Genomic DNA, 10,798 nt, shown 5'->3' with positions numbered 1-10,798 from the left:
ACCAAGGCTCTCAGTCTGTGGACCATGAACTCCTTTAGATCCCTGAGACCTTGTCAGGGACCCACAAGGTCAACCTTACTTTTACAATAATACTAATCACCCAGCGTGCCTCCCATGATTCTGGTAGGAACTCAATGGTGAATTTTCAGCAAGTGTCTGGCACAATCCCCATCAGAAATTTGATAATCAACAAAGTTTGTCCCTTTCCTCAGCTCCTCCGCCCCCAATCTGGCCAGGAATCCTGCTCTTCTTCACTTTCTTCCCTCCAATTGAGTGGAGGGAAGAGAGCTAGGCAAGAGCTGGGGAAGCTTGGTAGCTAAGATCCCGGAGAAAGGTCAGACACCAGCAACTTGGGCCACTACTGAACAAGGCTGGCCTGGGTATGCCATGACGGAGACACCAACAACTCCAGGAAATCAGATGCAGGAAGCGAAGGGAGGGTGTCAGAGGACTCCTCTCCCAAACACCAAAAATGAAGAAGTCAGAAAAGCTGAAAAGAAGCGGAAAGGGAGGAGACACATCCTGGAGGAGGACAACAAAGCTGGCTCTCGGTATCTAACACCCCAAACACGCAGTCTCAGCTTGTGATCCGATTATTGCTTACTGCACAAAGCGGAGGAAACAGGAGGTCCCAGGTGACAGACTCCTGGGCTTTCAGACTCAGAGGCCAGCAGGACTCCAGCCGCTGACCTGACTCCTCCTCAGGCGCCTCCACCCCCCTCTCCAGGATTTTGTTTTACCTAACTCAACTCATTGCTGTGCAGCAAACCCAAGAATCACAGCCTCCAGACTTTGCACAGGTAACTGGGTTGGGGATGCAGGTGAGACCAAGGGGACAGGGAGGGAGTTAGAGAAAGCAGGGAGAGGGGGCTGTGGGTCTGAAGGGGGACTGAATAGGAAGAGATAAAAAAGGGCATCTTGGAGACTCAATGACCTTATGTAGACTTCAGACTCTATTCACTCAGCTGGGTTCGGATTGAACGCTGGCTGCCAAACCTCGGTCACAGACTGAGCTCCACTGAGCTCCACTCACACTGAGCTCCATCTGCAGCCCATTTCCAGCGCCACCTTCAGCCCCAGCCTGGCTCCAACCCTCACCCCATTACAAACACCAATTCCTCCTTTAACCCCCAACCACAGTCTTAACATCAGCCCCAACCCCAAGTTGAGCTTCAATTCTTCTATTTCCAACTTCAGGGCCGAGCTTAGGCCCTGCACCACCCATGGCATCCACAGGAGTACTGACCCGGGTCCTAGGAGGAGATGCAACCTTAACTGCATCCCCAATGTCAGACCCAGGCCTAGTAATACCTCTAGTTCCAACTTTGCCTTTTCCTTCAATCTCACATTCAAGTCATCCCCAGCCCAAAGACCAAGCCTGACCTCACTTCCAACCTCTGCTGCAAACCCGGGCTCATTCCCATTCATATCCCTAACCCCTGGTTCATCCTCAGCCTGAACTTCTTCTCTTACCTCAGCTCCAACCTAGTCCCAGCCTTCCCTGTCTCCTGTCTCCAGCCTAGCTGGTCACTGGCCCTGCCTCCATTTCAGCTCGGGCAGCCTCAGCGTTGGTCCAAGGATGTCAATGAAGTATAAAAACCTCCGGTCCTTTGAGAGTGAGGAGAGAAGCCAGGGGATTAACAATGGTAAGAAGAAAGGAGAAAGGGTTTCTCTTATAATACCCTCTCAATGGGCTTATAAGGATTTCTGCAGTCGCAGCATATCTGCACCTCTACCGTGTGCACTGCTGGGGTCCCCCCTTCTGAGGGGGTCAGAACCCCATACCCTGGGGGCTCCAGTATGAAGAGGATTCAAGGTCCCCAGAAAGACAGGGTCAGAGAGGAATACAGCAGCCTGATGGCCACTACTCTCTGGGAAGGCATGAGTGTTTGCACTGGGGGAGAATGAACAGTCGTATTTGGAAAGGAAAGCATGCACTAACCTGACAATACAGACAAGTGTGAGTCTGCTGAGGGCCTGGTTGCCCCAACTCACTCTGTGTCCTCCTGCCCCCTCTCCCACATGCTGCCATCATGTGTTGTTGTAGGGGTGGGGGCCCATGTGACTGAGGACTTATACTGATTCAGGAGGGGTCAGAGGCCTGGGAATCCCCTGAACCACAAGCCTCCCCCAGCTTTACTTGCACCCACCTCCATCCCTGGCATAGCCCCCGGGCCCTCTCCTCCTCTCTGTGTCTCTCCTGTCCTAGACCTCCAGCTCCTGTTGTCCTCTCCCCTTGCAGGACCGTGTCCTCCCCAAGCCCTCCTCAAGCGTCTCTGCTTTGGACCCTGCCTCCTCCTGCTCTTCCTGGGCTTCAGCCTCTTCCTGCTGGTGGATATCTGGATAATTGGATCCAAAGGTGAGAGTCATGGGACGGGCAGGAATGGGGGCGATAGTGGGTACAGTAATCCAGGCACTGATGATGATCATGGTGGGTAAAGACAGCTGCTGGCTCTGTTACTTACTCATGAGTAATGTAGTCCAAGTGCCTGAGTGTCCTCCTCTGCAAGCTTGGATAACAACAGAGCCTGTCCCTTCAAGCCAGGTGGCTGTGAGGACCCAATGATCCAATGTTTCTCCAGTGCCCTGCACAGTGCCAGCACAGAGAGGACTGGCCCAGCTTAGCACTCATGGTCCCACCTGTCTGACCAGGTGCCAATATGCGGAGGGACCTGGAGACCCTGAGAGCAACTTTCAGCAACTTCACTTCCAACACGGAGGCTCAGGTCCAGGCACTGCACTCCCAGGGTGAGCCTGGCTGGAAGGGGCTCTGGATGGGAGGGGTCATGGTGGGGGAGAGGGAAACTGAATCCTGAGCACTGAGCCCCCATGTCCTCCAGGCTGCAGTTTGCAAGCAACAATAACATCTCTGAAAGCTGTGGTGGAAAACCAGGAGCAGGAACTGCAGGCAGGTGAGAGGCTCCTCCAGGAGTGAGTGTGCAAGGGTGGGGGCTGGGCTCTCTGGACAGAGGTGGGGTGGGAGCAGCCAGGGTGCTGAGTGCCCTCCCCTCCAGCCCGCAGCTTGAATGACAAGGTGTTTTCTCTGGAGAGCAAGCTGGAGAAGGAGCAGAAGGAACTCCAAGCAGGTCAGGCCCCTTCTCCCTGCCCCTGGGCCTGATGTGGTGGGAGGGCATGGGGGGCCCTCAGCTGGCCCCCTGCATTGTCCCCACTGCCCTCTGTGTGTCCTAGGTTATTCTGAAATGCTCCTGAGAGTCCAGCAGCTGGTCAAAGACCTGCACACCCTGCACTGTCAGGTGGCTGCGCTCCAGAGCAATGGTGAGTGGTGTGTGGGGCAGCGCCTGGCCCCATATCCTGCCCATGTGTCTCTGGGCAGCATCTCAGAACCTCCCCACTCCCACCTCAGACTCCCAAGATGCCTGCTGCCCCGTTGCCTGGCTGGAGCATGACGGCAGCTGCTACTGGTTTTCCCGCGCTCGATCGACCTGGTCAGAGGCTGAGAAGTCCTGCCAGCTGCAGAACGCCCACCTGGTGGTCATCAACTCCAGAGAGGAGCAGGTGACACCTGTGATTCAAACCCTGGGCAGCTGGGTCCGCCGCTTTATTATTTTTTAACCCGGGGAAGAGCCCAGAAGCCGCAGGCTGGCAGGATGCTGGGCGGGTCATAGTGGAGCAGCCACTGAGCTAAGAGCCGGGGTTACAGCCGGGAGCTCGGGCAGAGGGGCAGGAGCCAGGGGAGCAGGGTGAGGAGCAGGTTAGGAGACAGAACGCAAGACAAGATGAACTTAGTAGAGGCAGGACTGGGTGCAGAGCTTGGGGCGGGGGGGGGGGGGGGGGGGGGTGACACTGAGAGCCCCTTTTGCTGTGGTGGCCAGCTGGGTGAGAGGAGCAGAGTGGGAGGGATTCCCAGGGACATGGGGTTCCTGGGTCCCTCCAAAACTGTCCAGGTCTCACCTGCCCACTGCCACCTCCACACCACAACCCCAAACACCAACGTCCACAGGGAAGAGCCAGCCTCTTAGAATAGGTGGGGCTTTAACACACACACACACACACACACACACACACACACACACACACAGGCTACTCATGGTGACATTTACTGAGACCTTACTATGTGACAGGCACGTTCATATACATTCACTCCCAACCCTACAAGGCAGGTCCTCGGACCATCCCCAGTGTGAGGAAGGGAGAAAGGAGGGACCTGAGGAACAGGGAGGCTAAGGGACTCGCCAGGCAGCTAGCAAGTCAGGAGGAGCCAGGCTTCAGAGCCACTCTGCCTCCTCCGCCTGTGTTTTCACTGCCACCTGCTGCCGGAATAATCACAAGCCTATTCGGCTTTTCCAACCAGATGGAAATCGCCTGTTTCAATCCATTTGGACCGACACAAATGTCGGTTTCACGTGGGCCAACCCAAGACGTCAGAGCTCGGTGAGCTGGCGCCCACGTTCTTGATGATACAACTTCAAGGTGGACCTGTCCCTTCGCCATTCGGAGTGAATGTCAGTGTCTGCTCTAATGCTCTTGCCTTAAATTCATCTTCATGCGACGCAAATAGAACGGACCTTGATTTCTGTTCCCTCGCATTGGCTGGATGTAACTCAGCCCATCTTCCCGTTTTCAACCTGTGAATCTGTTTTGGATTAAGGCTTCGCAGCCTTGGCTCTGGATTACACGCCTTTATACTTGCCGAGTTTAAAGATCCTGATTTCATTAACCCTGGGCTCCTCTGGAGCATTACAATTTATTTTTAAAAATATATATTTTGTTGCTTTTTTTTTTTTTTTTACATTTTTTAATTAAATTATTATCTGTGTACATATTTTAACATTAGCCCCCCCCCCCTTATTTTGTTGCTTTTTTACAGAGAGGAAGGGAGAGGGATAGAGAGTTAGAAACATCAATGAGAGAGAAACATCGATCAACTGCCTCCTGCATACCTCCTACTGGGGATGTGCCCACAACCAAGGCACATGCTCTTGGCCAGAATCGAACCTGGGACCTTTCAGTCCACAGGCCGACACTCTATCCACTGAGCCAAACTGGTTAGGGCAGAGCATTACGATTTTTAAAAGTTACCCCAACTGGTGCCTCTGTGCAGCCAACTTTAAGGTATTTTTCCTATAGGTTGTGCTTAAGTTTTTTGTTTGTTTGTTTGTTTTTAATTGAATGAGTCTTTTAACAGGTGTGCATCTCCTTTATTTCTAATAACTATGCTTAATCTGTCTTTTTTTTCTGTTTACATTTGTAGTGTGAGTTGTGTTCTTTTTGTCTTCTTTCCCTGTGGTATTTTGAACTAGATGTAGCTTATTCTGAGTTATATGAATGATTCATTTTATAACTGCCAGTGATGGGCTGAAAATTATTGGCTTCAAAAAAAACAAGGAGTTTATGTAACTTTCCATATGAAAGATGAGGAAACCGGCACATTTATTCACACACCCCATTCTTCCTTTTTTAAATTGAGATTTAACTGACATATCACACTGGATAAATTAGAGGTTACACACATTGGTTTGGTACATTTACATATGGCGATATGATTACTACAGTAGAGTTAGCTATCCCCTTTCTCTTGTCACATAATTATCATTTCTTTTCTGTGTTGAGAACAGTGAATGTTAACTTGGACATTTATAAGGCTCATTCTTTTCTCTCCTCGATTCCTTAAGTGTTTTTGCCTGAAGAGTTGGGCTGTTTTCTATCTTTTAATTTCGTAAATCTCATCCAGATATATAACTTGGTTGCTCATGCTATACATTTGCTCTAAAGCCAGGAGAATCCTTTTAATGTGTAAACTTGGGTTTTCTAACTTTTTTTTTTTTTTTAATATATTTTATTGATTTTTTACAGAGAAGAAGGGAGAGAGATAGAGAGCTAGAAACTTCGATGAGAGAGAAACATCAACCAGCTGCCTCTTGCACACCCCCTACTGGGGATGTGCCCGAAACCAATGTACATGCCCTTGACCGGAATCGAACCTGGGACCTTTCAGTCCACAGACCGACGCTCTACCACTGAGCCAAACCGGTTTCGGCGGTTTTCTAACTTTTGAGAAGACTTTCTGGAGTCATGTATGTGGACATTTTTTTTCTTGTCCACTGGTTCTCTTTTTCTCTGGGACACGTCACCCACAAGCATGCCCACTGTCTGCCTCCACAGCCACCATCTTGCTGCCATTCTTTCCATCTTGCTCTTTCCCTGTGCATTCTGGGTCCTTTTCGCAGGCCCGTCTTTCCTGTCTGGGTCTTGGTTCCCTGCTGAGTTCCTGGGTTGTTTTATATATCTAAAATTTTCTCTTTACTTCTTATATTGTGAGGTCTTTCTTTTTAAATATCCTCCTTGATATTTTATGGCATTCGTCTCCTTTAATTTTTATGAGGCCGTTAAAAAAGTTGTTCTCCAACATCACTCTCTGTTCTAAAATATGCCTTTTGCCGTAGCCGGCTTGGCTCAGTGGATAGAGCGTCAGCCTGCGGGCTGAAGGGTCTCAGGTTTGATTCCAGCCAAGAGCACATGCCTGGGTTGCGGGCTCCATCCCCAGTAGGGAGTGTGCAGGAGGCAGCCGAATCAAATGATTCTCTCTCATCATTGATGTTTCTATCTCTCTCTCCTTCTCCCTTCCTCTCTGAAGTCAGTAAAGAAATACATTTTTAAAAATACATGCCTTTCATTCAAAGTATATTTTTCACCTCTCTTTTTAATATCACAGTTCTTTTTTCCTCCTCCTCTTCTTCCTCTTTCTCCTCTTTATTCTTGCGTAAGTTCCATGATCATTGGCACCTCTGCCACTTTCATGAACGGGCACCGTTCTTTCTTGCCTGTGATTTACCGTGAATTCTCCTGGGCTGTCTTCTCTGGTCACCTGGCACTATTTGATTCTTCCCATCACTCTTTGACACGGAGGCCTGGGTTTTGATGATTTAGTCCCGTTATTCAGCTGCTGGTCCTGATGGGACAGCAGGCAGCAGCAGCACCTAGAAGATCTTGTCTCCAGGCACTTTCCCTCCACCTGTGCTGACTCCTCCCAATTTGGGAACAGACTCTCAGGATACACCATCATGCACAGGACATTATCCAATGTGCAGGATTCTAGGATTCCTGGATGCTCCCGTGTCTGCCCTCTGAGGAGGTGACTGGCTGTCATCTTAGCTGTGTCTCCAGGTGAGAGTAGAATTAGGAATTTCACCCCAACTGCCGTTGGAGACCCTAGACACACTGCCAAAGGGAACTGACTGACGGGTGTAGATGTTGGTCACCATCCATCTGCTTTCTCCACACTCTCCCTCGTACCAGGGCAGCCTCCAATTTTCAGCACCGACCGCCAGTCCCCTTGTAGCTAAGTCATCCTGGGGCTCCGGGCAGTGGGTCCAAATGGAAGCCCCAGGACCCAGTGATCCTCTGGAGAGGACAGCTACACAGAGGCAGGAGCAGGGCAGGAGCCCTGAGGGGCAGGTGACACCAACGGCTCCCTGGGGGCAGCAGGCACAGGGGCCAGAGTCAGGATCCCGGGTTTGAGGTTGTGGGCAGAAGACAAGGAGAGGACTGGAGTCCAGGCAGCAGCCGGGCGTTGAGAATGAAGTGGGGGTGGGGTGGGGGCAGCGTCACAAACAGCACTGCACTGACTCTTGGGGCTCTACCAGCCCCCGCGAGGTCCTCAGGTCAGAAGCTTTAGAGAGCTTCTGAGGGCTAAATAAAATAAAACCCATGGAGCACATAGCATGGGCTTTAGCCCAGTATATTATCTTCGAACAATAGCGAAGGCTACCAAGGAAAAACGAGGCCCTAGTTTTGCTGGGAGCTGGTGCTTCACCTTGGGGCAGAGCAGGCTGGGCAGGCTGAGGCCCACAGCTAATGCCTGCACGGAGACAAGGACTAGACTCTCCATTCCTCCTGTTTTGCAGAACTTCATCGCACAGCACTCGGCCCCATTTCACACCTGGATAGGTCTCGTTGAGGGTGGCGGCTCCTGGAAGTGGGTGGACGGCACAGACTATCGGAACAGCTACAAGTAAGTGCCTCGTCCCCGCCCCACCCACCCGAGCGACCCCATTCCCCAGACCTCACCCCTCCAGCCTCCCAGGCTGCAGCCTCTGCTCCCTGAACCCTCCAAGGCTCTGCTTTCCTGAGGTGGGGCGAGGGGTGCTGGGCTGGGGTGGTCAGAGCCTGAGCTCTGTCCTGCATTCCTAGGAACTGGGGTGCCGGGCAGCCCAACAACTGGAAGGGGAACGAAGATGACGCGGATGAAGACTGCGCCGAGGTCCGGGAGGACGGGCGCTGGAACGACGATGACTGCCAGCGGGTGCAGCAGTGGGCCTGCGAGCTGAAGCTGAAAATCCCCGGCCAGGAGCCCTAACCCCAGCAGTCTCCACCCGCACCCCTCCCCTCCCCAGCTCCCAGCTTCTCTGTGGGGATTTGGAATGAAGGAAGAAGAGTTGGGAGGCGTTGAGGGAAGACAGAACAAAGGGGTTTAAGAATCTCAGACCCCGGGGGGCACAGATCCCGCCTCCTTCTGCCGCTCACTGGGAGGGTTGTCACCTCCGGCCTCCTCGGTGGAGCAGGAAAAGAGAAACCAATGCTGACACTCCGTGTGGACTGGTTATTGGGAACTGGGACGTGCAGGGTGCAAAGAAGGGGGAGCGCAGAGCGTCTGGGAGAAAGTTTAGTCCCAGACAGGGGCTCCCGGGTCCCCATCCTGAGGGACCCGGATCAGGGAGGGGAGGGGAGAGCCTGGAGCAGTGGCATTCAGTGGAAGGAAGGCCTGGGGCTGGGGGTGCGGGGAGGAGCTGGCGGGCCGGCCGGAGGGGCTGCCCACAGCCTGAGGGGCTCCTGGAGGAAGCACTTGCCCGCACTGGGGTCTCCCCCAGAAGAGGCTTCAGGGCCCCCCACTTCCCTCAGCCGGGGAGCTGTGGTGTGGCCGCAAGGCGCTGGAGAACGTTTGCTGAGAGGGGGGCGTTGGGGCAACACTTTCCTGCTGTGCTCAGCGCGGCGGCCTCTTTCCGACCCAGACAGATGTAGACGGCGTCCAACTCAGGTGTCCCCGCCATGTCCGCAGTGGGCAGCTTCATCCTCCGAGACCATCCTAAAGCCAGTCTTAGAAGGGCCTTAAGCAACGAATTTTTTTCTTATTCTTATTACAAAAGTACTATATACACTTTGTGAAAAATGTTTTAAACACACACACACACACACACACACACACTCACACACACACACGGGTTTATTACAGGGAATTGGCTCCTGTGATTACGGAGGCTGACAAGACCCAGGTCCTGTGGGGAGCAGGCAGCCAGAGGCCCAGGGAGCCCATGGGTGGCGGAGTGACCCAGGCAGCAGGCCACACACCCGGGGGGGGGGGGGGGGGGGGGGGGGGGCGGGGATGTTTCCCTGAGTCCAAAGGCAGGAAGAGGCCAGTGTCCCCGTGTGGAGGGGTCAGGCAGGAAGGACTCTCTGGGACTGGCGGGGGCTCGGCCTTCTGGTTCGTGCAGGGCTTCAGCTGGTGGGATGAAGCCACCCCCTTGGGGAGAGCACTCTGCTTTCCCAATTCAAATGCTCCTCTCCTGGAAAGCGCCCTCCCAGACACACCCACATGGGACTGACCCTGCTTCCCGGCACCCTGTGGACATAAGAGGTTTCCTTTTGGGTGTGGCCTGCGTATGTGCACATTTGCAATACCGCACTGCACTGCGCAGGGCTTTTCCCACTTCCCCGTGCCTGTGGGCTTTGATCCAATCCTTGCTATTCCCGTGGAACTCAGCAAGGGTGGAGAATTCCAAAATACGGATGTGCCCTATGTCAGTTAATCATTCCCTGTGGCATATAAGGAGTTGGGATTTTGGTATATTTTCACACATAATATTTCAAGCAAATTTTGCTTCTAAGGCTGTGATAGGTAAAGACTTCCTGATGATCAGTTGCAAAATTTTCTGGGATTTCCCCTTCTAAATGAACATGACTGACATGAGGTAAAATAAACGATGGAAGTAATAATGCATGCAACTTCAAGTCTTGTGAGCCCAGGAAAAGCCACTCCTGCTCTTTAAAGAAACCGCTCTCTGTTTACTAGCTGTTTCTTCCAGGATTGACATCTGAATTTCTAGATAATGCACACATAAATGGGTATATCTTTACCAATTGTTGACATTATTTAGTTCTACCCTGTAGATGAGGTACAATCTTCCAACTGAGTCTACAACAATTTCTATGTAAATCATACTTCAGAATGTGTATCAGCTATGGTTGCGTCAACAGTGGTAAATGCTGACCCAAGTAGGATCATCTGATCACATTTCCTTTCTTGCACAACTTTTGTTTCTTCTGAAGTTCATAATTATTTTACTTAAGAATATACTCCATATTCTTTTTAAAATACGTTTTATTGAGTTTTTGCAGAGAGGAAGGGAGGATAGAGAATCAGAAACATCAATGAGAGAGAAACATCCATCAGCTGCCTCCTGCACACCCCCTACCGGGGATGTGCCCACAACCAAGGTATATGCCCTTGACCAAAATCGAACCTGGGTCCTTTCAGTTCTAAGGCCGATGCTCTATCCACTGAGCCAAACCAGTCAGGGCTGCTCCATATTCTTTGAATCTATTGCGAAGTCTTCCTCACCTGTAAAAAGCCTGGCAATATAATCATCTACTAATGCAAATTAGTCACAGAATTGGAATTTCAGTTGCACCTTTTTCCTAGAGTCACAGGGGTGAATGGAAATTTCATGAAGTTTGAAGTGCACAGTTTTGGGGAGCCGTCCTTAAAAAGGAATAAAAAATTAAGCATAAAATTTAATATTTACTTAAGTTAAAAACTCACAAATTTAAAAAGCTGAAACTG

At 51.5% G+C, this 10,798-nt stretch overlaps 1 protein-coding gene across 7 annotated transcripts; it reads left to right on the top strand.

Annotated features, from left to right (window-relative positions):
• The first annotated feature begins 522 nt into the window (after nucleotides 1–522).
• Nucleotides 523–8,548, top strand: LOC118726989 (C-type lectin domain family 10 member A). 7 transcript variants are annotated; one of them, XM_045586592.1, is made up of 11 exons: nucleotides 523–800; nucleotides 1,198–1,288; nucleotides 1,519–1,646; nucleotides 2,243–2,359; nucleotides 2,653–2,748; nucleotides 2,841–2,912; nucleotides 3,015–3,086; nucleotides 3,190–3,276; nucleotides 3,365–3,516; nucleotides 7,866–7,972; nucleotides 8,152–8,548. In XM_045586592.1, exons 2-11 carry the CDS (start codon nucleotides 1,224–1,226, stop codon nucleotides 8,315–8,317), a joined length of 1,062 nt encoding a protein of 353 aa, XP_045442548.1. In that variant the 5' UTR covers nucleotides 523–800; nucleotides 1,198–1,223; the 3' UTR covers nucleotides 8,318–8,548. The 7 variants fall into 7 exon arrangements, with proteins under 7 accessions (XP_045442548.1, XP_036308275.1, XP_036308276.1 ...); XM_036452382.2 differs by having other exon boundaries at nucleotides 524–800; nucleotides 2,653–2,751; nucleotides 2,844–2,912; XM_036452383.2 differs by having other exon boundaries at nucleotides 524–821; nucleotides 2,653–2,751; nucleotides 2,844–2,912.
• The last annotated feature ends 2,250 nt before the right edge of the window (nucleotides 8,549–10,798 follow it).

Source organism: Pipistrellus kuhlii, unplaced genomic scaffold, assembly GCF_014108245.1.
Source record: "Pipistrellus kuhlii isolate mPipKuh1 unplaced genomic scaffold, mPipKuh1.p scaffold_m20_p_23, whole genome shotgun sequence".
Taxonomy (NCBI): domain Eukaryota; kingdom Metazoa; phylum Chordata; class Mammalia; order Chiroptera; family Vespertilionidae; genus Pipistrellus; species Pipistrellus kuhlii.
Note: the sequence above shows the minus strand (reverse complement) of the source record. Positions and strands in the feature narration are given on the sequence as shown.

Excerpts from the sequence above, each read along its gene's own strand:
- LOC118726989 (XM_045586592.1), top strand. The coding sequence starts at position 1,224 with ATGGCATCCACAGGAGTACTGACCCGGGTCCTAGGAGGAGATGCAACC. Across the intron at positions 2,749-2,840 it reads CCAGGCACTGCACTCCCAGG|GCTGCAGTTTGCAAGCAACA; the intron begins GTGAGCCTGGCT and ends CATGTCCTCCAG. Across the intron at positions 3,087-3,189 it reads GCAGAAGGAACTCCAAGCAG|GTTATTCTGAAATGCTCCTG; the intron begins GTCAGGCCCCTT and ends TGTGTGTCCTAG.